The 24,319-nt window shown below is 37.9% G+C and overlaps 1 protein-coding gene across 1 annotated transcript; it reads left to right on the forward strand.

Annotated features, from left to right (window-relative positions):
* Positions 1 to 998: 998 nt before the first annotated feature.
* LOC109164452 (uncharacterized mitochondrial protein AtMg00810-like) lies at positions 999 to 1,908 on the forward strand. The gene is made up of 3 exons (XM_019312986.1): positions 999 to 1,212; positions 1,264 to 1,415; positions 1,567 to 1,908. The coding sequence occupies exons 1-3, from the start codon at positions 999 to 1,001 to the stop codon at positions 1,906 to 1,908; spliced, it is 708 nt and encodes a 235-aa protein (XP_019168531.1).
* The last annotated feature ends 22,411 nt before the right edge of the window (positions 1,909 to 24,319 follow it).

Below are 24,319 nucleotides of genomic sequence, written 5' to 3' on the forward strand. Positions count from 1 at the left end.
TCCAAGTGGGTTATAGACTCGGGTGCCACGGATCATATGACAGGTAACTCTAGTTTGTTTTCCACGCTTTCTTCTCGCCCACATAGTTCCCCTGTCACCTTAGCAGATGGTTCTGCCTCCCATGTTCTTGGGTCCGGTACCATTACGCCCATCCCTTCGCTCCCCTTGTTGTTCATAAGGGGGAGGAGGAAGATATATTGATGTATACGATCACGGCGTCTGTTCCTACCCCTCCTGTCTTACATGTGTATTCTCGTCGACCTCAGCCTGACACACTCATACCGGCACCGCCTCCCGCTCCCCTTCCAGATTCGGCTCCATGCCCTGACACCACCTCTGTGTCATCTAATCCAGTCTTGGTTGATGAACGTCCGATTGCTACCCGGAAAGGTAAACGTAGTTGTACTTATCCTATATCCTCTGTTGCATCATATGATAGGCTGTCACCTGTCTCGTGTTCTTTCATTGCTTCCCTTGATTCTATATCCATTCCTAAGACTGTTAGGGACGCCTTGTCCCATCCTGGGTGGCAAAATGCCATGCTTGAAGAGATGAACGCTTTGGATCACAACGGTACTTGGGAGTTGGTCACTATGCCTGCAGGTAAAAGACCTATTGGTTGTAAATGGGTGTTTACTGTCAAAGTCAATTCTGATGGGTCTGTGGCTCGATTGAAAGCCCGTCTTGTGGCTAAAGGATATGCCCAAACTTATGGATTTGATTATTCTGACACCTTTTCACCTATGACTAAGCTTACTTCTGTTAGGTTACTCATCTCAATGGCTGCCATTCATGATTGGCCTTTGCATCAGCTTGATATCAAGAACGCATTTTTGCATGGGGATCTTCATGAAGAGGTGTACATGGAGCAACCTCCTGGGTTTGTTGCTTAGGGGGAGTCTGGGAAAGTATGTCGTCTTCGGCGATCGTTGTATGGACTGAAATAAAGTCCACGTGCATGGTTTGGCAAGTTTAGTCAGGTTGTTGAGAATTTTGGGATGGTGAAAGGCAAATCGGATCATTCCATGTTCTACAAGTGGTCAAAAACAGGTATCATCTGGTTGGTGGTTTATGTAGATGACATTGTCATTACAGGGAACGACACCGAAGGGATTTTGTCTCTCAAGTCATTTCTTCATAGTCAATTCCAAACAAAAGATTTGGGACCACTGAAGTATTTCCTGGGTATCGAAGTTATGAAGAGCAAAACAGGTATATTACTATCTCAACGAAAATATGTTATTGACTTAATCTCTGAAACAGGAAAACTAGGGACTAAACCCTGCAATACTCCCATGATACCGAACTTGCAATTAACAAAGGAGGGGGAATTGTTTGAAGATCCTGAGAGGTATAGGAGATTGGTTGGGAAGCTAAATTACTTGACCGTAACCCGTCCAGATATTGCATACCCGGTTAGCGTTTTGAGTCAGTACATGTCATCTCCAACTATTGATCACTGGGCAGCTGTGGAGCACATCTTGAGTTACTTAAAGGAAGCCCCGGGACATGGAATCTTGTATAAGAATCATGGTCACACTCGAATTGAGTGTTTTACTGATGCAGATTGGGCAGGCTCCAAAGGATCGTAGATCAACAACTGGATATTGTGTTTTCTTTGGAGGTAATCTGGTTTCCTGGAAGAGTAAGAAGCAGAGTGTAGTATCTCGTTCGAGTGCAGAGTCTGAATATAGAGCGATGGCACAATCAACAAGTGAAGTGATGTGGATACACAACCTTTTGTATGAGTCTGGTTTCAAAGCTCCAATTCCTGCAAAGCTATGGTGTGATAACCAATCTGCTCTTCATATTGCATCAAACCCAGTGTTCCATGAACAAACTATGCACATAGAAATTGACTGTCACTTTGTACGTGAGAAGATACAACAAGGGTTAATCTCCACATGATTTGTGAAGACAGGAGAACAACTTGGGGACTTATTCACGAAGGCCCTTACTGGAACCCGAGTTAGTTATTTGTGTAACAAGTTGGGCATGATCAATATCTTTGCTCCAACTTGAGGGGGAGTGTTATAGAATATTAGGAGAATATTCTCTGTGATTGAGTATCCCATATTTTAGGGAACTGAATATTTGTTTACCATATCAGTTCAGACTCTTCTTATATTTAAGGAGTAGTTGACTAGCTCTATAGACACATAGAATGAGAGAGAGAACTACACAGAGGTACTTCTCACTGCTTTAACATCAATTGAAGAAGGAGATTGACAACCTCCTAATCAAGAGATCCTAGCAAAGCTTCATCAAATTGTAGTCTACATTGGTATATTTCTATTTTCTACATTTCAATTGCTTAATTAGGTTTTGATTCTATGTTTTCAATGTTGATTTTGATGACTTTGCTTGGCTAGATTAGTTAGCTATTGAATTGTGAAGTGATTGATTATGATGTCTATGTGACTTAATTCTTGAATTGGGGATTGAATACTTGCTATGCTTGTAAGTATTATTGTTAGGGTTTGATTTGTAAGCATCCTATGGAGCTAGGCCACTTCCTAGGGTTGTGCTAAGCAAGTGATCTAGGCAAGAGATTGCTCGATCACTTGAAGCTTCTATCCTTGACATTTTCTAGCCTCATAACTGATAAGTGTTAAAATGTGCTACTTTCATGAGGTATTTAGGAGTAATATTTTGCTTAATTAAAGTCCTTTAGGCCTTTTATGTGCTTAGAATACCTTAATTTGACTAAAGTTAGGCATAAGGACTAGTTTTGGTTACATTTGTTGTAAATAGCAAAATATTGACAATTTTAGCTCATTTCAGCGACAGTTCGGAAGAAAAATCATATCTAGAGCTAGGGATGTCCAAACTAGGTTATTCAAGTGGCATTGGATCAGTATTTCAAAGAGCTACAACGTTCATGAAGACCACGAAGGCCAATTTGGACATTTAGGTAGTCAAAATCAGCAAAAACCGTGTCAGAATTTCCAGTCACGGTGTGATGCCTCAGTAAATGGTAAATAATAGTCTGTTTGGCGAGTTTTTATGCTGAAATTTCATATCTAGATCCATCATTCTTCATTCTTCCTCTTTCAATAATTCTCTCTCTAGAATTTTAGATTAGATTAGGGTAGTTTTCTCTCCCTCTTCTCTCTAGATTTTAGCCTAGATCTCTATCAACTTTGTAAAGAGAAGTGAAGATCCAAGCTCTCCCTTGCAAGATCTTCACCTCTAATCCATTGGATTGACAATTTACCTTTGCAATCTTGGGTAAACTCTTGATCTATTTTATTTCTCTATTTTGATGATATTTATCTTGCATATGTGTAGATTGTTGATCTTGAGCATGAGTGGCTAAATTCTAGAGATTAGGATTGTTGTGTATATTGGATTTGTGATGATTAACTTGATTTGATTTGTGCTATTGTGGTGATTGAATGTTGTTGGCTTGAATGTCTTGTTGGAAGATGGATGTTTATAATGACTCCTGTGTGTGATTGCAACACATGCTTATAGGTTTAGGAATGATTATATTGTCAAGAGATTGATACATAATCCTAACCACCTTCCCCTTGCATTTGCCGCCCTAAATCCGATAGGATGGTGGCCCGGAAAGGGATGTAGGCAAGGTGTTTGCTTATTTGTCTCGTAGAAGAAATGAGCACCTAGGTGTCATATCTATTTACGGGAGGCATATAGACGGAAATGGCTACTGACTAGCAAGCGATTCCTCTTGACTTGTGTCACAACATGCAATTAACACCCAACCTTTGGAGTAGCTAATCACACATTGCAATTAACACACACAATCTTAATCCACTTTTCTTTCTCTCCGATAATGCAACTCCGGTCCACACACTTTCCTAGCTTCCTTATGCACTTGTGTGCTTGTGTTTGACAACGCAATACCCAATTCCAAATTGTCCATCCTTAGAGAACGACACTCGGGGATTTCACATCTCCGTTTACACTATTCCACCACCTCACCGCTAAATTACATCTCGTCAATAACCCAATAAGGTTAGGTTGGAAACGTAGTGTAGGCAAGGTGTTCGATGAATGGTCTAGGAGACTCCAAGAGCCCGACGTGGGGAATTCTAGTGTTTCTTAGGAAAATCTGAGCAATTGAAAGACGAAATGAGTATAGCTCTCTCCCTAGACTAAGCATATGCAATGTTTTCTTCCCATGTCAAATGATCCTAGGTGAATTATAATCATCACTAGCAATTCAACCCCTACTTTCTTTACTTGTTATTTCATTTCTTGTCGTTTGTTGCTTGAAACCTACATGATTTTACAAAACAATGCGTGACATCTCCTCAATCGTATACAAACTTCCTTCTTATTATTGACAACGCGAAGCTTCTCCAGTTTTTCATCCGTTGAGAACGAGAAAATCCGGGAGTCATCCCAAAAATCTTTTTGACGTAAAATGTGTGCAAAAACAAGCTTGTTAGAAATCAAGATCAAACAACAACCTCACGATTCCCTAGGTAACAACTAATACCACTGCGAGAATGCAAATGAATTCTATAACCTGGAGTGTGCAAAATGCTAAAATTAATTGTTGCTGCCCAGAAGAGAACTTGTGCCGAATGGAAACTGCACGCCAATCGAATTTCTCACTCCGTTGATCACTTATGGAATTGGTCCAAACCAGAGTTGTTGTCACCGGAACCTGCTGAGCCGTAACACTCATTCTCTTTTATTTTCTCAGCAATTAGTTAAATTTGGGTGTAAGAATTGATGAAGCGATGATGTGTGATTAGTGATGAAGACCGATTTTGGTGTCCGGAGTTAATTTGGTGAGATTAGTGATGAAGATTGATTCCCAATTGATCAAATTGACCTCCCTTTTTATACTTCCTAGCTTCAACAGCTTCGTCCTAAGTCTGCGGTTGTTGAATGGGATCTGATGCCACACCTTCCCCTCCTCAAAGTTCACTACAAAGGTGTCTCATTCTCTATTCAGTCGCTGACCGGAGAAGGGAAGGAGACCATCTCTGTTTGTTCACGACAAAAGGGCTTCGACTAATTCAAAAACTCCCAAGTTTTGTGCTCCTCCATGACCTCCCAACACCCTTTGATCTCCTTTCTTGTACGACCATTCCTGCTAATATCTCTCAGTTCACGTCGCGTTCCTGCTGATGTTGACTCACGAAAGGAAGGAAAAAGGCAATTTATATCCTGCACCAGGGCACGCATTGCATTGTGCGCCCTAATGCAAAACGACGTCATTTCAATTTCAATTTTATTTTTATTTTTTTGAAATTTCGATATCTTGTGTTGGCGGTTAATTTTCTTTAAAAAGAATTTCGTGTTAAAAAATGTACATAATTTTATACTAGAATACACATAATTGTATAGATGAATGGGCATAATTGTATAACAAAATACACATACTTTATTTAAAAAAAATAATACATATAATCTAACATAATACATAATATACATAAACTTTTAACATAATAAACATCAACTCTTAACATAATACACATAAATTTCCTGTTTCGGATGTACATAAATGTATAAAAAAATGTACATGATTGTATAAAAAATGTACATAATTGTATAAACAAATACACATAATTGTATAAAAAAAATACACATAATCACGTCAACTCCCTACATAACTTATCAAAACGACGTCGTTTTGGGAGGCGCTGGACGCACAGTGCTACGCAAGCCGTGGTGCATGGTATAACGATTGAAGGAAAAAGGCAAGGGCTTTTATTCAATGGGCTAACATTAATTACACTCAATATAATGGGCTACCAAATAATAATAATAATAGTAATAATAATAGTAATAACAGCAACAACAACAACAACAACAACGACGACGACAACAACAACAACAACAATAACAAAGTCCAATTATTTAACACAACTAATTAAACATAATAAAGAATGTTCAATTGACTAAAAATTATCATATTAATTATATCAAAGTTTATTGAAAAAATAAAATAAATAATACTCATCAACCCCTCGGGTTACTCCTCGGTATTGAGACTTGACTTCCTCGAGTATATATTTAGATGTTATAAATTAGCCACTCGGTTAAGATTCGAATGTTGAGTAAACTTATCCTAAGTCTAAGAAATAAAAAGATTGGGAGGTCTAAACTCTAAGTTTGGTATCACCAAAATCTAATACAAAGTGTTCATAATAATTTCTCCCTTTTTGATGATGGCAAAACCTATACCCATACTATAAGGCTGAAATTATCCATGAAAATGAATTTTCATTACATACAGCCGAATAGTTGAGTTTAACAATTTTTTTCTAGGAGTAAAATTACTAATAATAAAAACTCAACGCAGCCCCAAAAACACTTTTTTTTTAATCATCTCAAAATATTACAAAATCATAGCAAAACATAAATAGATCTAACTATTACAAGGATAACCTAAGGCCTACTACCTTTGCCTCAGTAGGCCTTTCACTTGCCCTTTTCTTCTTAAATCTTCAAGATCAAGGTTGTGGTTGATTTGATACCTTGTGTTGTGGAGGTTATTTGAGACGATGAGGTGATTAAAACGATTAGCAATTATATGTTGCAAGTAGTTCTGGAACGCTTCAATGACATCAGTTCCTTCAACTACTCTTCGTCTCCACCGCCTTATGAACTCGGCAGTGTTTATTCCATCTGTGAATGATATACTATTATCCTTCATCAGTTCATAAATCGTGGCTCAGATAACCTCATCCGGATCTGAGCTTAGTACCTTCTTCAACGAGTCGATCCTTGCATTGACTCTACTTGCTTCTTTAGCAGCCTCTTCTCGTTGCCTCTTGTTGTCCCTTTCAACTCGTTCAGCCATTAGCTTCTCATTCTCGATCTTCTGAGTCATGGACCACGTGTAGTGTTGCTTCCTTTGCTTATTCTAGTTCTTGATGTTGGGTGGAATGTTGTAGCCTCTAATCCTCTCACCACTTCCATCTATGTAGCGTTCATAAGGCACTTCTCTCCCTTTGGGATCAATAGTCATTATGGGTCTAGAAAAAGTCCTTTTAGCACCATGACTACGTTGTCTGCATGTCGCTATGAATGGCTGAATCTCACGAGATGATGGACCGGGGGAGGAGAAATCAATTTGTGTTCCTGCTCCACTTACTTCCCACTTTTGGGCATCATCTGAGGGATGGTCTGCTGCTGGTGCATTCAGGATAGCTCTAATCAGTGTAGATAGTTCCATTATCTCAATTATCATCGTGAGCTGATTGTCCCCTTGGATGAATTGACTCTCGAGGTAGTGATCAACCTTCTCGCATGCAAGGTTAACTCGTTCCTTTAAGTCGAATTGGACCTCTTACACCTTTTGAGTATCATTGATGTTTTGTTGGCCTTTCCACAAATCGGTTAGACCGTCCAAGATTATGTTCAAAATGCTCTGCATGGAGGTCATCACCTTCTTGGAGCTGCATAAGGGTTTCAACATAGCGTCTCTAAAAGCTTGAGCCTGAGAAGAGGGTTTGCTCGGTTGGCTTTGAGTTTCTACGAATCGTTTGGTCGCATCTACTTCTTTGACAATGTGCGCCTTTGTCTCATCAACAACATTCTAGGTGTGGCAAACAACCTTCCTTAGTTGTTTGAAAAGAACCTTCTGGTCATTGGCCATGGATTGGAGAGCTTGCAACACAATTGGAACGTCTCTCATAGGCCTCGGAGCCTGAGGTGGCGTATGCTCATGACCAAAATTGGCTGAGGCTAAGTTCTCAATGCTCGCGCCGAGTGGTGTTTCCCTATTTCCACCATCAGTTGAGCTAGAACTTGGCCCATACACGAACCCTTCAATATGCACTGGGTTCGGTTGAGTAACACAAGTGGTTGAAGTCTCGCTTTCACCCCTCGGTGCCGCTGTCTCTCGAGTGGGTGCGGTTGTGGGTTGGCAGCCTCATTCTCCTCCTCAAGTGATGTCCTCCCTCGGTATGTAAATAACAACAGTCTCTCTACTTGGTCCTGTAGCCTCTCGTGTAGGAATAGATTGAGCTTGAGAAGACTCGACTGTAAAGTACGATCTACATCTGGTTGGTTACCTCCTCAACTTCTCGGGTTAACTTATTGGCAACTAGTAGTGTTGTGTCCTTAGCTTCTAGAACAATTGGTTGAACACTTGAAGGCTCAGCATCAGCAACTGAAGTGCGAACCACTTCATCCACCACATCTGCACGAGTTATTTCATCTCATGTCTCCTCGGTTGGAACTCCTCAATTGCTTGGACCAACTTTCGGATTGGGATTTACCAACTCGGCTTTGAAGTAAGATAGGGTTTGGGCTTGCTTTTCTCCTTCGTGAATGACTTGGGAGAGGCAGTGGGAGTCGCACCATCGTCGTCGACCACTTTGCACTTTCCATTGGCACCATATCTCGCATTTTGCTTCTCCTCATAGACTCAGTGAATTTCATCTATTTGGGTGGCAATGGAGATTGAAGAGGTGCCCATCCAACTAAGGGCGAATTCCTCTTCTAGCCATAAGTGAGTCAAACCTTCCGCGATGATGTCTAGGCTCGACATGCACATCTTCTGCCATTTACTGACCCTTATTAGCTTGGCTAGTTGGTCTTAATCGGCTGATTGCTCACTCGCCTCGCTAGTAGATAGATTGTCCTAAGGTAGTCCTTCATTGGCCAGCTGTTGTGCCAACTCGGCATCAACATTGATAGGATTCCTCAGACAAACTGGGTCCTCTACGGTGGCTACTTATGCATCTTGCCGACTTCACTAGTGATCCCGGCAATGACATCGGAAACGTTCGCACTCATTACCTCTGCAACTTACATAGGTTCTTGTGGGAGCGATCGAGGTTGAATAGAGTCCGGAACATTGATCTTGCGAGACTCATCGTCTTCCCTAACCGGTGTCCTCCTCTCCTTGGTTAGATAGATCTCTTCTGTTTCCACACGAGTAGACGGCTCGGTCCTACTAACCCCTCGAGCCTCTTATACTCGAGATAGTTCCCCATGGGTTGGCGCTGTCTTGGCTGTAGCTGCTGCCAACCCCTCAGTCACCCTCCTCGGCCTGGTTACACCATAGCCTATTGGAAATTTGGACTTTTTCTTTGGTAGGCGGGGTGTCGGTTGGGTCTTCTCGGTTGGTTGGCTCGAGGTGCCCTCAACTTGTTTGCGCTTCCTTTCTTGGGAAAGCCTGACTAACTCGGCCAGGGGAACATCATAAGAGCCTTCTTCTTGAGTTGGAGGCGTTTTGGAAGGCTTGGCCTTGGCAGGAGCTGCTGCTGGTGCTTCTTTTACTGCTAGTACCTTGGCCTTCTACTTAGTGGGAGTGGTGGCAGCTGCTGGACCATTAGCTTTCTTCTTCTTTGAACTCGGGGGCTTGGTCCGCATATAGTAGTGGTTGTGGTGGGCTATCGCACCTTCTCATAGCTTGACTCCCTTTGCCTTCAACAGCTCGCCAACAAGAAATCTGAATCCCACCTGCTTGGTGAGAGTATGGTTCTCAACAACTCGCTCAACACACGATTTGAGGAAATCGTAAACTACCCTTGACTAGTCGACTAGGTAATTGTTGAGGAGTGCACACAGCATTGTGAATTTGTCCCCGGTCATGTCGTTCGTGCCGACAACTTTGTTCTTCACGATCTTGCTGAGGATGTCCACAACATGTTCATACTCAGGCTTCAGGAATTTCTTCTTCAAAGAAAATTTTAACTTGGCCAGGGCGTCCTCTCCTCTTGCTGCTTGCCGCAACTCATCCTAGTTGTAGGCATAGCCGAAACAATCCGGTTTATCTCCTTCTCTAACAACTTGGAGTTTAATAAGAACTCCGTAGCATCCAAGTGATGGATCTGCTTGTAGTCGAAGGTTGCAAACTTCATGAGTCCAGCATCTTCTAAGCACTTAGGACCTTCTTCGCCATTTCCTTGTTGTCCTTGTGGCGTAAATAACCTGATCTGTCAAACATAGAGCCAGTTTTCACTTTGCTGCTAAGTTCTACGAGAACTTACTCGTCAGTCACTGGGGCAAATTCAGAAGAAGATGAAGAAGTAGAGTTGTTCGCCATTAATGACATCTTGAAGAACTTGAAGGTTTGAGACTTAGGGTTTCCTGTGAGAGAATTGGAGAGAGATTGGGTCTACTTCTTTACTGATTTGCTAAAAGTGAGACTCTTTGGTGGATCTTAGGCTTTTATATGTTGAGGAAATGGATCGGGTTGCACAAAATAGTTTCGGGTTGAATTAAATTGCAACCGGACAAATGACGTAAATGCCTATCAAACGATTTGAATCTTTAAGGAATGTGGGTCTTTTTTGCTATAAGTACAATTACGATTAATAAGGAGAAGAGTTATACCTAAAAGGTGATAGGAGCATTTAATAGGTGAAAAAAAGTATTTAATGCCTTTCTCATCAAATGTTAGGCATGTGTACGAGGGGGAGCGCATTTCCCGCTCAGTGCACTATGATTAATTTATAGAATTTAAATCTTACCCACTTTTGACGCCTCGATGATTGACATGTTCCCCCTATCTCCTTGAGTTCCACACTTCAGTTATAACCAAAACGATTCGCCTCTTGCAATCATTTGTGCATTTAATTTGCCTCGAGTATCATCCATACGGGCAAACATTTCAAACTGATTACAAAAAAGTAACCAATCGTCCATTCGGCTTCAATAATAATAATAATAATAATAATAACAATAACAATAACAATAACAATAATAATAACAATGATGATGATGATGATGATGGTGATGGTGATGGTGATGGTGATGGTGATGATGATGATGATGATGATGATTGATCATTATGATAATGATATTATTCATACATACATACATGTGTGTGTGTGTGTGTGTGTGTGTACGTGTATATATATCTAAAAACATAATAAGTGTGAATGAAAGTTATACCCATGATTTATGTCTGTTTTTTTCGTTAATTTTTTTTGTACATTATGCTATAAAGGTTGTACATTAAAATATTTTGGACAAACATACCCCTACCGTTATAACTTCCGTTATCTTTTCCACTATCGTTACCATGCACATGCATCCACCATATATTTTCTTATCTTCTTCATTAATAATAATATACAAACATTGTATATTTGAGTTATATGTTAATTATTACATAAAATATAAGTATCAAATTTATAAAAATGATTTACATTATTAATATTATTATTTAGAATAATTTAAATATCTAAAATCTAAATAAATTTAAAATTTTAATATAATGTATTAATATGCCCTTTTAATATAATGTATTAATATTGGGCACATTTTTTTGCGCATCGCGCATAAAAAAATACTAGTATATATATATATATATATATATATATATATATATATATATATATATATATATATATATATATAAACTATGTGTGCAAAAGATATTTTTTTTTTTTGTATTTGAAATATAAAAACTATTCCCAAGAGCATAGGTATAGCTATATGTGTATGTGTGTGCGTGCGCGTGCGCAAATGGTATTTTTGATATTTGAAATATGAAAGCTATTCTTAAGAACATGAGAATAGCTAATACGAAAGCCCCTCCTATGAATGGTTATTCTCCTTGCAAAGGGAATATCTCATTCCTAGGAATGTTATTCCTATAACAAAGTGACCAAAACAAACAATGGAATAGGTCTATTCACAGGAATGTTATTCCATTATTAACATATTCCATGATCCAAACATGCCATTACGGTGTGTTCGGTTCATGAGTTTACACACCAGGAATGAGAATCTAAATCATACTCTGTAGTTAGTGTTTGGTTGGCCAACTATGGAATTTGATTACCACTTTAATTAAAAAACGGGTATCATTCCATCTTATTGTTACTCTTATTATTTTTAAGTTTAGATTAGTGCTTTTAGATTTTTTTATTTTTTTTTTATTTTTTTTTGCGTATGTCATTATATTAGGATCAATTGTCTTGAATTTTTATTTTTGTACTTTTAAAACTTTTATTCACATTATAAGGTTAATAGGTTATACATAACTAAACATCAATATTAGTAATCATTCCAGTTTCACCCTACTACCAAACATTTAAAATACTTTCACCAAAATCCATTACCATTATCAAATATTTGATTCCATTATGATTCTCATGTGCGAACCAAATGCACCCTTAGTTAATAAATTATGTATGAGTTAATTCCACTTTTGGTCCTAGATTTATAGTTCGCAGTCCACTTTTAATCCTTTTTATCAGAACATCCACATTTGGTCCATTTATTATTGTGGTTTGACTATTTTTTGTCCTTCGTCAACAAAATCTTTGAAATATCATTACATACAAAAGAATTTTGATCATTTTTATACAAAGTGAGTTGACCCCGCTATATTTTTATGTTTATTTTTTTGAAAATCCATAATGGAAGACCGAAATGACTTTGTATTTAATGGCAATAAAACTGTTTTATTGATAGAGGACCAAAAATGGTCATGCCACAATAATACTAGGACCACATGTGGATATTCTGATAAAAAGGGGGACTAAAATGGACTGTCAGCTATAAATCTAGAACCAAAATTGGAATTAATTCAATTATGTATTTACTACAAGAGTGAATTCCATTTTTGGTTCTACTGTTATGGGGGTGTTTTCAATTTCAGTCAACTTTAATTTTTTTTGCCACTTTACAACCACTGTTATTGAATGTGTTCCACTTTTAGTCCACCGTTAATATTTTCGTCAAGAGACTGTATAATCAAAGGGTATTTTGGTCTTTTATGTTTGTCTCTTCTCTCTTAATCCATGTGCTTCGTCCTCTTCCTCCGATATTCGAAGATGGCTCTTCGAACAACGAGAATGGGAAGCCAAAGCTACATCCAGGGGCGGAGCCTGAATTTTCGTTCAGTGGGGGCGGAACATTACAACAAAAAGGTAGGTTTAATGTTCTCATTTCTTTAGTCAAACATAGTCTTGGATGAGAAGAAAGGTCAAAATACCCCTAGATTACACGGCCTCTTGATGGAAATACTAACGGTGGGACTAAAAGTGGAACACATTCAATAATAGTGGTTATAAAGTGACAAAAAAAATTAAGGTGGACTAAAATTGGAAACGCCCCTATAACAGTAGGACCAAAAATGGAATTCAATCTTACTACAATTAACATATTATGTAGCTGCAGTTAATAAACTATGTATCTATTACAACTAATATAGTTAATATATTATATACCTACTGTTAACATATTATGTACTTACAATTAATAAATCATTTCCCTGTAGTTAACATATTATGTACATTCAATTTCTTCAAACGTAATTTTTTAACTTGAGAAACATAATAGTTTAACTGCATTTATATAATTTTTTCAATGTCCTTTTGGACAAAGGTCCACAATGCAAGATAGGTACTAATCATGATTTGCCCAATAATAGAGAAGAGAGCTTATAAAAAAAATATGAGATTATATTTATTAGAAAGTTAATATCTAAAATAGTCTATGGATTATATCGCAATTTCTAATTTGTTTCTCAATTATCAATTCATCCAACACTACAAGAGAACACAAAAATACCTTTAGATTTAGGCGGGTATTTAGCTAGGGATAATATACATAGCTAACTAACAATGGAATATAGTTCTAAATCTAGTTGGAGAGATAAATTTCTATGACCAATGATACAGTTATATTTCATGAATATAGTTTTACTTAGATCGTAAAATGTGAGATAAACTCAATATTCATGACATATATCAAAGAATTGTTATCACCAAATTAAAAAGCAAGCTCAACAAATATAGTTTAGTAGCATTTGATAACGGAACCACCAAATGGAACAAGACCATGTTGAAAAATACTAATTACTTTTTGAAAAATGGAGCTCATGAATAAGATGCACATAACAATCGAGTCTGGAAAAATAGATTCTTAAAGTTCACTTTAAATTGTCATTACGATGGAGATCATATTGTATGTTGGATGGAAATCATGGAATGTGACTTAATGATGCGATTAGTGCATTCTGATTTCTGGAAAATAAATCATTAAAATGAAAACGAACTCAAACACTCGAGTCATAGAACATAAAACAAAACCATTGTCATCATCCATGAAAAAAGCAAAATTGGAAGAAGAAACGCCTACAAGAACCCGTCTGAAAAGAAAAGAAAAGAAAACGAACTTAAACTGGGTAACTCTCCTATACCTACTTCCCTCGCAAACATCTATATATATATAGCAGGGATAGAAACCACAAAGAGAGTTTGTCAAATGATCTACTCTTATCATCATCTCTGAACCCTCTTATCCAGGATGATTGCAGCAGTGTGTTTCTTACCTCTTGAGTTACGCTCCATAAATGATGCCATGGCCGGAGTCCATTGTCGCTTTACCTTACTTGGAAACACCCACTCACAGCAATAGTTGTCATTTACAGCAGAGCAATTACCAAGTTCCATATAAAAAGACTGCAATTGAGGTACGGAAAATCATCAATAGGACACAATGTTGCACTGTACTAAAAATGTCGTTTCAGAACATAAAATAACTACTATACATACCTCAGCGAACTGACGAGAATGTCGTCTCAAGTATATAGTAGTTTTCACTATAGAATGTTTTTCCAAAAGCCAACACACCAATGACAGCATGGAAGTCTTAGCCTTCAAGGATATAAGAATTCTTATACTTACTCTTGACTGTCTTGCAAAACCCTTAAGAGAAGAAAAAGGGACAGCTTGCAATTTCTCAATCATAATGAAGCCCTGCACAGAGAACAAGAAGCCATTAAAAAAGTAACTTAGCAACAAATTTTCTACATAGTAACCTTCTAAGAACATGAAATAACTTACACCATAATTAGGGTCAAAGATAATCCAGTTGGCATCCTCATAATTATGTAATTTCAGGATGAAATCCTCTAGCCCTGCATCGCATGCTTTTGGAAAACTATAGGCTGAAAACATCATGTTAATATCATCTACTTTTGGAATACTCCAGGAACAGAAGTTGAATTCTGAACTCAAATAGTGATTAAGGGAAAACTCAAAACTCAGTAAATTTGGAGCATCAATTTCCACACCAGGGAAATAATCCCAACCATTGAGAATGAGTCTCTTAAGACTTTGGCTTGAAATCTTGTACTTACTTGGTAAGTAACAGGCATTCACCTTCAATACTGGAATGCTAATATATATAGACCGAAAGAATTCCAAATCCATTCCAATAACACCATCCAAGTACAACTCTCTCAGATTTGTGCAACCAGTCACATCAATAGCACATGCAGCATTTTCGGATCCAAATGAAAATGTATGAAGACTCGGCACATTAATTTCAACCCTCTCAAACTCGTTGCTGCTTCTCAAGAAAAAATATGTTAACTGAGATTTACATGAAACAGATAGAGAGCGCCCTTCACCTTTGCACTGAAAAATTGATAAGTGTTTCATCTTAGGGAAAGCACACACAATCTTTTGTAACAAATTGTCACCTATAAATCTGCATAACGAAAGAGAGAGCTTCTCTAGATTTGGGAGCTCAATACGAACAAAGCAATTTTTTTCTATGGTACAACCAGACAAATCCAGAACCTCAAGTGTCCTTGTAACAAAGACTTGCTCAGGAACAGAGTAAGTAACAGGGCGTGTCATTACCGACCCCCGAGTATGAGTATCAACAATATTCAGCACTAGCTTTGAAAGATTATTGTCTAGAGCAAGACCTAACCAACCGTCTAACTTTGGTGTCAAAGTCTTCACTTCTAACCTTGTTCTAATTTCTATGCAGACTTCTTTTATGAAACGCCTCCTAGCAAGGCACTTACCCAAGGAATTCTCTACGCGATCCAAGAAAGGATGCTCTGGATTTTCTACCTGATTATCCAAGTTTTCATTGTCCAACAAACGGAAATTCAGATTAGGGTAAATGCACCAAATGTCATTCCAATACTTGGATAAAACGCAAGTACGACCTATTTCCTTAAAAGGAAGGGATGACAATATATGATGAATCAACGATTCGGGAAGCCTCAAGAAGTCGTCCGCCATCTCTGTCTGCCTCCCAAGTTTATGCTAAGCAACATATACTAGCACGAAAAGCTTGGAGTAGAAATCCAAAAGAAGTACCTCAATGTTCCGCGCAAGAACTCTGAAGGGCAAGATGATCCGTCAGATGGAGTTCAAGGCGACATAAATTTTGAATGTTTGAAATCCAGCGAATTTTGTGTTCGTGAATTGTATATTTTTTATAGAGTAAATAACAGTATAACACAAGGTTTTAGGAGTTTTAATGGATGATGATAGAGATTAGAGAACCTCAAGGATAAAGGCAAATTATATTATGCACAGGATCCCCAAAATAATTTTTTTGTTATAAATGATATTAAGTATAGACATTATAATTAGAGATTATAAAGGTTATAAAATAATTTTTTTGTTATAAATGATATTAAGTATAGACATTATAATTAGAGATTATAAAGGTTATAATGATTGTAACCGTTAGCATTATTATTATCATTATTATTTGGATATTATTATATATATGTTATACCCCTATTTGTAAGAATGATGATGAATGAATGGAATGATTGTCACTTGTCTCTACATTGCTACTATTCTTTTTTCCTTTTCTTATTTATATTACGAATACGATCCGTTTCTCCAGGGGTAGCTATGAGCTAAAGGTAATAATTACAACATGTTATCAACACAAAATATATCTTCGATGAACGGTGTTAGGAACAAGTGTATTTAGATTTTGATGATACCAATCTTGCTAGGACTGTAGACCCCTCTTTTTACATTCTTTATCTTGGAACTTTCGTGTTAGACGAAAGCAATAGCAACTCACCATGTGATTCGTAATATGCAATACATCTACACGAATCTGAGTTGTGTTTTGTACATTAGGTCTACAAGAAGAAATGAAGAAGAAGAGGAGATCGAGAAAACAACATAGACCGAAAGATGTAAGGGTCTAGCTCTCGTGTAAATATCAAATGATAAGGAAAATCATTTGATCAATAGAGATAACGAAAGATAAAGACAATCTTTCGTGTGACAATTTTGAGACCTTTAAGTCTAAGTCAGACTTAAATAGACAACTTTAATACACGAGCAAGAAGAATGTTGTCTAAGTCTCACATCTGGACAATCATCATAGACAAAAGGAGTCCTATGAATGATATTCACAAAAACCAAGGAGCATTAAATGATTAGTACATCTTATCAGTGAGAAAGGACAAAAAGTCATGATGCCTTTTGACACCAACATCTATACAGTACAGCCGAGTTAAATGCTCCATGTCCAGCAGGTTTTACACACTGGTTAGTAGGTTTGAATTTCCATCTCCCTCCAAAGGGTGGATTTTCGTCTCCTATAAATACCTCCCTTCTCAACTGTAGAAGAGGCTGGTTGTTCAGCTAATTTTATCTTAGAAAAAGCTCTTCAAACAAGTTCATCTTAAAGCTTTTCAAAAATCAGTGTGTGTGATTGTGAAGTTTTCAAAGAAGCTCATCCAGATTTTATTCTTCACAATCCTCAAGAAGTCTTGCATCTTTATAAGAAGATTCATCCGATCATCAAGTCAAGACTTCAAGTTGTTGGAGAAACACATCAAATCCATCCAACACTCGACTCTGAAGAAGAAGTTGATAGAGGCGGAGTAAACTCTAGGAGTTGAAAAACCTTTCAAGTAGCTGTCCGGCTAAGTGATCAAGGAAGCTAGCTTGAGTAGTTTGTACTAGGAGTGATAGTGCAAACCCTTTCACAAGTTGTGAAAGAAGAGTGGAGTAGGCTTTGTTAATAGCCGAACCACTATAAAAATCTCTCTCTCTCACTCTCTCTCTCTCTCTATCTCTCTTTACTTTCGTATAACTATCTATCTGGCATTGCATGCATATTGACCTTACCTTAAACTTTCATAACGAAACCGTGCAAAGTTCATCTTAAAACGAATATACAATTTCCGATGTGCATAACCCCGATAGGAGTTATTTTGAAAAATCGATTAGAGTCTATTCACCCCCCCCCCCCCCTCTAGACTCTCTTTCGACCCTACCGGGACCAACAAGTGGTATCAGAGTAGTTGCCTTGAACGGTAAACGCTTTACATTTACTGCCTGGTAGATCCCTTTTGACAAATTCTATAGAAAATCATCATTTTTCAACTTTGCACACTTTTTCTTGAAAGAAAAATGGAAAAGGATCATGCTAACCGATCTAGACCTCTTGCCTTTAATCTTTCTAAGTTTGATGACTGGAAGGTCAGGATGCAGGCACACCTCTCGGCTATTCACGATGAAATGTGGGACGTTATAGAGGATGGACCCATTGTGATAGTGACTGTGAACACACAAGCAGCTGCTCAAGGAGCAGATCCGGAGATAATGATTCCAAAACCTAAGTCTCAACTCACGTCAGAAGAGAATACGAGAGCAAACCTCGACAACGTTGCACGAGACATCCTTTATAAATCTCTAGACAACTCATTGTTCCAAGAGTACGAAAATGCAAAACCGCAAAGGAGATTTGGGATACTCTCATGAGCCTAGGAGAAGGAGATGAGAAAGACAACAAGCTCACAATGGCCATGAAGAAGTTCGAGGACTTCAAGATGATTCCAAACGAAACAATCACTGAAGTGGAGCTTCGATTCAAGAAACTTCTTGGAGACATCTCAGACCTTGGAAATGAGCTAACTCAGAAGGAGAAGAATCTGAAGATACTTCGAGGACTTCCAAAGTCTTGGGATATGAAGGTGACAGCCATGAGAGATCACCGAGACTTGAAAACCACTCAAACGAACAAAATCTTCAGTGATCTCAAGGCCTATGAGTTCGAGCATAAGCCCAAAGAAAATGAGGAAACAGAAACCATAAATATTGCTCTAGATGAGAATATTCTGACAAAAAGTGTTGAGAAGAAGGGTTTTACTTTTCTTTTATTGGTATATAGATTTATTATTTGAAATACATATTCATATCCATATAAAATTTTCTGAAATTTTTTTGTGAAAAATTATATATGTTTTTTATTGAATCATTTTTTATTTTTTTTTTAAAAAAATAGAGAATACCTCCCGGATTATTGTTAGTTGCCGGCATTTGATGTTTATTGGTGTGGTCTGGGTTCCAGCTTGAATAAAAGATCAACTCTCCCTTCATTAAAACTCTACATTGCATGGTATCAAGAGTCAGAAAATTCTGAATTATTTTTTTTCCTATCCATTTTATTCTTGTTCCTCATGTCGAATGGAACACAAGCACTAGTTACCACTACAGTCACTATGACCAGCTCTATCATCCAGTTAACTGTTCGTACAAAATTTTCAATTCGACTTACAAACTCCAATTACTCTTTATAGAGAAAGAAAATTCAAGAAACATTGATTGATCACTATTTGTACTCTACTACCACAAATGTAGTTTACTTGTAATAGGACTTCTCTACTTGTGTATATATTTTGTATTCTCCTACTATGAGTAATATTCCAAAAATATAGTTCTCATCTGGTATCAGTTGCTTCTAGTTCTCTTTCTATAGAGGCTCTGTCACTGTAGAGTAGCTCTGCTAGATTTTCTTCCGAGTAGACTATCTCTGATACCGCCATCTTTGTCCCAGTGGTTGGTAATAATTCTTTGTTCATTGTTGATCACTTCGTTTCTGTCAAGCTTACAACACAAAATTATCTCTTCTGGTGCATGCAATTAATGTCGTTCTTGCAGGGTCACAATTTACTTGCCTTTGTCGATGGTTCACTACCTTGTCCGCCGGAGGTGTCGCTTACCGTTACTACTACTGGTGCGTCTTCCTCGACCGCTGCTACTGTTCCGACGCCGGTCTCTCTCTCTCTCTATCTCTATCTCGTGCTACGTGGATCCAACAAGATCAGGTTATCCATTCCATGCTGATCTCCTCTCTCTCTGAGGAGGTCATACATCTTGTCGTTGGCAGAGCTACGTCCAAGGCTATCTGGTTGTCTATCAAACTAGTGTTTAGATCAGTGACGTGTGCTCATGTTCTTCGTTTACTTGGACAACTTCAAGGTCTATGCAAGGGAGATGAGTCCATCGCTGACTTTCTTGGGCGTGCACAAATACTGGTGAAAATCCTTACTCTTGCTGGCCGACCAATAACCTTGGACGATTAGAATCTTTATGTCTTCCAGGGTCTTCGACTAGAGTATCGTCCGTTGGTTGCTTCACTTAGAACGAAGGGGGAGCCGATCACACTTGAGGAACTCTTGGATTTCTTAGTTGCGCAAGAGTTTATATGCGCAAGAGTTTATATGTTCTTAGGCCTTTGTTGTTGTAGCAGGTTTGATGTAGCCCACTGCCATAGCCGTGAGTCATGATGACAACTCCAGAGGAGGTGGCCGGGCAGGTTCTCTTTCTCAACGAGAACGTGGACGATGGCAGCAGCGTGCTGGTCGCGATCGAAGGCAGAGGTCTCAGTCGTTTACTCTGCAATGTCAGATTTGTAATAGTCAAGGGCATACGTCGTAATCATGTTACCGTCGGTACTCTAAAAATCCTAGTTCTCAGGCTCATATGGTTTTTCAAAGTGGTGATGACTTGACCTCGTTGGGCGGTTAGACTTGGTTCCCCGATACGGGTGCTACAAATCATGCTACACCAGATATCTCTACCTTATCATCTTCTTATGGATATACTAGGTTTGACACGTTACGTGTTGGTAACGGCTTAGGTTTTCCTATTTCTAGTGTTGGTCATGCTTCGATTTCCACTCTTTCTATGTCTTTTCAATTATCAAATGTTTTACATGTTCCGGCTTTTTCTATGTCATTGTTGTCTCTGTTCAACGATTTGCTGCGTATAATTAAGTATTTTTTGAATTTCACGCCTCTTTTTTCCTTGCGAAGGATCTTCATACCAAGGCGTTCCTTCTTAGAGGAAATAGTCCTGGGGGGTCTCTATTCGCTACATGTGTCTCGTAGTTGTCTTGCTGAGCTGCTGTCTACGCATGCGTCTCTCTCTCTATATGGAACAATTGCTTGGGTAACCCTCATGAGAGCATGTTGCGTCACATTTTGCAATAATGGGTTACGTATTTTAATTTGACTTGATAATTAGAGTAAAATCCTTTGGTTATATTGTGTGTAGTGGATTATGCACAATTGGAATGATGAAGAGAGCGTGAAAATACTGAAGAAGTGCAAAGAGGCAATTCCAAGTAAAGAATTAGGAAGGGAGGTGATCGTACTAGATATGGTGATGGAAGATCCAAAACAAGACGCATGTGGTAGCAAGGCGCAACTTTACATGGACATGTTGATGATGGTTCTGTTGGGCAGCAATGAGTAAAACAAGAAGCAATGGGAGAAGCTATTCTGGAAGCTAGTTTTAGGTGATTATAAAATTTCTTCCACTATGGGGATCAAGTCTCTCATTCAACTGTTCCCTTGAGCAAATGCATTATGTATTATGGGATCCTAATTACATATTCATGCTTTGTCGTTTAAGTTTGCTTGTATTTCAAACATATTTTGGATGCCTGGCTTAGCTTGTTCTATGTAGCATTTACTTAGGAAAAAGCTTCTACATATAGCAGTACTTTTGCCTCTATTTCATTAAAAAAATTATGCATGTATGACTATAATCCTATGAGAACTCCGGTAGAAGTTGGTACAAAATTGTCCAAAGAGGGTGATGACCAATATGTTAGTTCGACCTACTTCAAATAGATTGTGGGGAGCTTAAGGTACTTGACATGTATTAGGCCAGACATTTGTTACAGTGTTGGCTTGGTGAGTATGTTTATGGAGTCTCCTCGTCAATCACATTTGCAGGCAACAAAAGAATCATGCGATATTTGAAGGGCACATATGATCATGGGTTACTATATTCATCATCTAACAATTGTGTTCTTACAGGATATTCTAACAGTGATTGGAGTGGAGATATAGATGACCGAAAAAGCACTTATGGTTATTGTTTCATGCTTGGCACTACAACATGTTCTTGGTCCTCCAAGAAATAGTCAATTGTTGCTCTCTCAACTTGTGAAGCATAATACGTTGCTACAACTTCAAGTGCATGCCAAGCAATATGGTTGAAGAATGTGATGAACCAAATTCATTTTCCGATTCAAGGGCCAATGAAGATTTATGTGGATAATGTTTCTGCAATCAATCTAGCTAAAAATCCTATCACAAATTACCATTTCCTAAGACATCAAGTCGAGAAGAGAATTATTGAATTAGTATATTACGAGTCTGAAGATCAAGTGGCTGATATATTCACCAAGTCCCTGAAGCATGAAACATTTGAAAAATTTAAGAATATGATTGGAGTAACAGTTTTGCAACATCAGAATTAAGAGGTTTAAATTAGTATTCTTTTAATATTTAGGATAGTCAATAATACATATTAGTCTTCCTATTTTTATGCTAGTCCTCATGCACATGAATAGAAGTGGGGATGCGATCTTAACTTTTTGTGCATGATCTTTGATCTTTAGCCTATATAAAGACATCAATGTAATCAAGTATGTCATTAATGAAGATAATATCTTTCTTCTCTTCTGCTATAATATCCAGCTCCTACATTAGATATATATTTTATTTCCTTCTTCACACCCAATAGTAATCATAGCCTTTAAAAAAATTTTAAAAAAAAATAAGATGGGGTTACCGCGAAAGGGTCGTGGGTACCTATTTAATTTTAAAAAATAATATAGAATCTGTGTCCCTTTTACAGAAAAGGATCGTGGATTCTTGATTTTTCGCGATCTGATACAAAGCGTCACGGAAAGCTCAAAATTTTTCACAACCCCCTCATATGCGACGAGAACTGTATAAACTGTATTAGATGAACAGTAATTACAATAGTACAAGCTGTGGGAATATATACAAGAGAGAGTCATAGGGAGACTAGGATAGGTAGTCATAATCTGACTCAAATACATAGAGTCATAATACTCCCCCTCAAGCACAAGGTATACTAGTAACTTGTAGCTTGTCTCTAAGAAAAGGAAATCTAGGACTAGGTAAAACTTTAGTAAAGATGTCAGCCAGATGATCTTTTGTTGAAATCCAGTTGACTTGTATGTCTCCAGCAGCAACTCTATCTCTAACAATGTGATAGTCAATTTCTATGTGTTTAGTGCGAGCATGAAAGATGAGAGTTGCACACATATACATAGCACCAAGATTATCATATCACGGTTTGGGAATAGATATGCCTGGGACGTTGATTTCACGCAATAATGAGAGTATCCATATTACCTCAGCACAAACATCTGGTAGAGCCTTATATTCTGCCTCAGTGGAAGATCTAGCAACAGGTCTTTGTTTCTTGCAAACCCAAGATACAAGATTAGATCCAAGAAACACAGCATACCCACTAGTAGACTTACGGTCCTAAGGACATCCAGCCCAGTCAGAATCAGAAAATACATGAAGTTCTCTTGATACTGATTTTCTTATTCGTAAGCAAAAATTAATTGTTCCCTTAACGTACCTCAAGACTCGTTTCAGTTGCTCCCAATATGTAACTGTAGGAGCATTCATGTGTTGACATAGCTGATTGACTATAAAAGATAGATCCGGACGCGTGATGGTTAAGTATTGTAGTGCTCCTGCCAAACTTCTGTTTTGTGTAGGATCCTCATATAAATCTGCATTGAATGGAATAGATTTCAAAACAGAAATAGGTGGAGATAATGATTTGCATTCTACCATTCCAGCACGTTTTAAGATATCATTCATATATCTATGTTGCGAAAGTAAAATTCCATTATCACATTTAATTATCTCAATTCCAAGAAAGAAGCCAGGTTCACCAAGATCCCAAATCTTAAAAGTAGCAGATAATTTTGACAATAAACGAGTCACAAGATCATGATCACTCCCCCATCACCAGTATATCCTCAACATAGACCAAAAGATACACATATGCAGAGTAGTAAAACAGAGACACATCTGTTTTTATGCTTGAAACCCAATAGAGACTAAAAACGTATGCAAATTATTAAACCATGCTCTAGGAGCCTGTTTTAATCCATACAGTGAAAGTTTTAGTAAGTAGACATGATTGGGATATTGGGCATCAATATAACCACAGGGTTGCTTCATATACACAGTTTCAGAAAGATTTCCATTTAAAAAAAGCATTATGAACATCAAGCTGTCTAATTACCCAACCAGAGGATAAAGCCAAGGAGAGAAGCAACCTGACAGTGGTAGGTTTTATGATAGGACTGAATGTATCAAAGAAATCATATCCAGGCACCTGATTAAGCCCTTTTTCCTACTAATATTGCATTGTGTCTCTCAATAGAGCCTTCATCCTTTCGTTTGGTATGAAACACCCATTTACATCTAATAATATTCATACCTACCTGAGACGGTACAAGACTCCACGTTTGATTATGTAGAAGGGCATTAAATTCTTGATCCATA

This window comes from Ipomoea nil, unplaced genomic scaffold (genome assembly GCF_001879475.1).
Source record: "Ipomoea nil cultivar Tokyo-kokei standard unplaced genomic scaffold, Asagao_1.1 scaffold3065, whole genome shotgun sequence".
In the NCBI taxonomy this organism is placed as follows: Eukaryota; Viridiplantae; Streptophyta; class Magnoliopsida; order Solanales; family Convolvulaceae; genus Ipomoea; species Ipomoea nil.